Source organism: Miscanthus floridulus, chromosome 17 (genome assembly GCF_019320115.1).
Source record: "Miscanthus floridulus cultivar M001 chromosome 17, ASM1932011v1, whole genome shotgun sequence".
Taxonomy (NCBI): Eukaryota; Viridiplantae; Streptophyta; class Magnoliopsida; order Poales; family Poaceae; genus Miscanthus; species Miscanthus floridulus.
In genome coordinates, this window is record NC_089596.1 from 26,572,066 (window position 1) to 26,575,731 (window position 3,666).

Consider the following 3,666-nt stretch of genomic DNA (forward strand, 5'->3'; position numbering starts at 1 on the left):
AATGTTCAATTTTTTAGTGATTTTTAAATGTGGTCCAAATTTAGGGTGTTACACTTCCCTTCTCTTTACTTTGAGCATTTACTTTTGAACACTTCAATTCATGTCTTTACATTATTAGAATTGCCATGCTAGAGTAGGATTAGAACCTAGGATGCAAAACTTTTGTGCGATAGAACAATAGATAACACTTTTAGGCACAAGGGGTGAAATGGGCTAAGCGGTAGGTCTTAATTATTGCGAGAAAATTTAGATTAGCCCAATTCACCCCCTCTTGGGCATCTTGATCCTTTCAATTGGTATCGGAGTCTCGTGCTCCTTGGATTTGGCTTAACCGCCTAGAGCAAGATGTCCGATGGGGATGGACCCCCTCCTTTCTTTGAAGAATATGACTTTTCGTATTGAAAAATCCATATGGAGTCATACCTTGAGGCCATAGATGTTGGCGTGTTTAGGGGTGCTACTCAAGGATTCCCAAAACCTAAGGATCCCAAAAATCTTACTCCAAGTGACCAAGAACACGAGAAGTGGAATACAAAGGCCAAAAACATCCTCTTTAGAGGTCTTTGCAAGGATGTGTTCAACCGTGTGCGGAACCACAAGAACGCCCATGCACTATGGTCGGATATTTGTGCGCTCCATGAGGGAACCAAGAGTGAGCATGAGGAATGCTATCACCTTGTTATGAAAAAGCTAAATTCCTTTGAGATGCTTCCTCATGAAAATGCTAATGAAATGTATTCATGCTTGAATGTGCTTGTAGAGGAAGTCAATGGGCTTCGACTCACACAATTGTCACCATCCGATGTTGTGAGAAATATCTTGAGTGTCCTCCCTATTGACAAATATGGGCATATTGTCATGGTGCTTCATCAAGGTGATCTTTCCACCGCTACTCCAACTCAAATATTGGGGAAGATCAATGCACATGAGATGTACATGCACATCACTCCACAAGATGGTTCTTCTTCTGGCAAGAAGAAAGATTTGGCATTCAAGGCTAGCCAAGAGAAGAAGGGCAAATCAAAAGTCAAGGAAGTTGCTCTTGATAGTTCAAGTGATGATGAAGTTGATGATGCAAACATTGCTCTCATGGTGAGGAAGACCACCAAGATGCTAAAAAGGCTAAATAAGAGTGGAGTCAAGTTTGACTCAAAGAATTTCTTCACTAGTAGCAAGAGGAAGCCCATCTCTGAAATGAATTGCTACAATTGTGGTGATCTTGGTCATCTAGCTCATCAATGTCCTAAACCCAAGAAAGACAAGCCATACAAGAAGAAGGATGGCAAGAAGAGGGAATATCACAAGAAGAAGAATGGCAAGGCTTATATTATTGGTGATTGGCTCATAGATATTGAATCATCTAATGGCTCATCTGCCAAAGATAGTGATGATAAAAAAGAGAAGGTGGCCGCTCTTATCATTACAACTTCACTACCTCCACCACCACCACCGCCATCATCCTTTACACACCTATGCCTTATGGCCAAGGGTGATCGAAAGGTACAAAGTGATGATGATAGTAGTGGTAATGAAAGTGGTAGTGACAGTGATGATGAATTTGAATCATCCACCTATGATCAACTTGTTGCCTTGCTAAATGATTACTCTAAAATCATAAGAAAGACAAGAGCTAAAAATCAAAAGCTAAAACTTGAGAATGAGTCTCTTTTAGCAAAATATGGCATAACCGAGAAAGCTAATGATGAGCTTAGAGAAGAAAATAAAGTTGTGTCATCCACCCTAAAGGAGCTCAAAACTTCTCTAAAAGAGCTTAAAGAAAAACATGATAAACTTGAGGGGATACACAAAGTGCTCAACACTAGATATAACTTGCTAAAAGAAGAATATACAACTCTCAAGATCCATCATGATAATCTTGTGCTTTCACATGAGTTTTTATCCAATGAACCACATCATGCTACTAACAATGTTGTCAAGATTGATATATCCACATCATGTGATGATTTGATTGTTGAGAGCATTGAGCAAGGTTCTAGTAGCAAAGGCAAGCAAGTGATTGTGGCCAATCACTATGATTATGTCAAGATCAAGAATGAAAATGAGAATCTCAAGAAGGATCTTGAAAACATATCATCCAATGGTGGCATTGTCATTGAGACACTAAATGATGACATGGCTCTTGAAAATGAGATGCTTAGAGAAGAGAACAAGAGGCTCAAAATGGAAAAGGGTCTTGAGAAGCCATCAACCAACAAAACAAATGTCATAGAGACACAAGATGATGAATATGATATGGCTCTTGACATTGAAATGCTTAGAGAAGAAAAGAAGAGACTCAAGATGGAGAAGAATCATCTTGCCACCGGGTTGCACAAGTTCACAAAAGGTCACAATCTTCAAAGTAGCTACTCATGAATACCGTGATGAAGATGGACAAGAGTGGTATTGGATTCATATCAAATCAAGAGAAGAAAGCCAAAGTTCAACATCAACACAAGCCAAAGCCTAAGCCAAAGAGATGCTTTGAGTGTGGACAAGAAGGTCACTTTGCTCATGAGTATGAAACTACACCACCTCAACCCTTGCCCAAGCATGCTAGACCCTTTACTTTCAATGCTCACTACATGCTTAGAAAGGATACTAGTGGAAAGATCAAGGTCATGTTCTTAGGTCCACCAAACAAGAATAGGCCTAAGCAAATTTGGGTTGCTAAGTCACTAGTCGAGAAAGTCAAGGGCCCTCATCAAGTTTGGGTCCCCAAATAACAAGCTTGATCTCTTGTGTGTGTAGGTGAACTACAAGACCGGTGGAAGTCATTGGGTTATTGATAGTGGTTGCACTCAACATATGACCAGTGATCCTTCTATGTTCACCTCACTTGATGAAGGAGTGGATGATCATGAAAGAATTATATTTGGAGATAATTCAAAGGACAAAGTACAAGGGTTAGGCAAAGTTGCAATATCAAATGATCACTCAATATCAAATGTGCTTCTTGTTGCTTCATTGAGTTTCAACTTGCTATCCATTGGGTAATTGTGTGATCTTGGCTTTCAATGCTTATTCACCAAGAAGGAAGTTGTTGTGTCAAAGAAAGATGATGATCAAGTTATATTCAAAGGGTTTAGATACAACAACCTATATTTAGTGGACTTCACCTCCGAACATGCCAACTGGAAGACATGCATATTCACTAAAAATCACTTGGGTGGCTATGGCATAGAAGGCTTGCACATGTTGGAATGAGCACACTAAAGAAGCTATTGAAGAATGAATTGGTTAGAGGTTTGAAAGATGTTGTGTTTGAAAAGGATAAGCTTTGTAGTGCATGTCAAGCCGGCAAGCAAGTTGCCAACACTCATCCAACCAAAGCTTACATGTCAACATCAAGAGTGCTAGAGCTTCTCCACATGGACCTATTTGGACCAACCACTTATGCAAGTTTGGGAGGCAACCTCTATTGTCATGTGATAGTTGATGATTATTCAAGATACACTTGGGTGTTCTTCCTTCGTGACAAGACCAAAGTTGCAGCATCATTCAAGAAGTTTGCCAAGAGAGCACAAAATGAATTTGAAGTGAAGATCAAAAAGATAAGAAGTGACAATGGAAAAGAATTTGACAACACAAATATTGAGATGTATTGTGATGAAGTTGGGATCAAGTATGAGGTCTCCGCAACTTACACTCCCCAATAAAATGGTG

General features: G+C 39.6%; 1 protein-coding gene across 1 annotated transcript; it reads left to right on the forward strand.

Annotated features, from left to right (window-relative positions):
• Positions 1–930: 930 nt before the first annotated feature.
• On the forward strand, positions 931–2,376 carry LOC136515452 (sporulation-specific protein 15-like). The gene is made up of 2 exons (XM_066509033.1): positions 931–1,213; positions 1,349–2,376. The coding sequence occupies exons 1-2, from the start codon at positions 931–933 to the stop codon at positions 2,374–2,376; spliced, it is 1,311 nt and encodes a 436-aa protein (XP_066365130.1).
• The last annotated feature ends 1,290 nt before the right edge of the window (positions 2,377–3,666 follow it).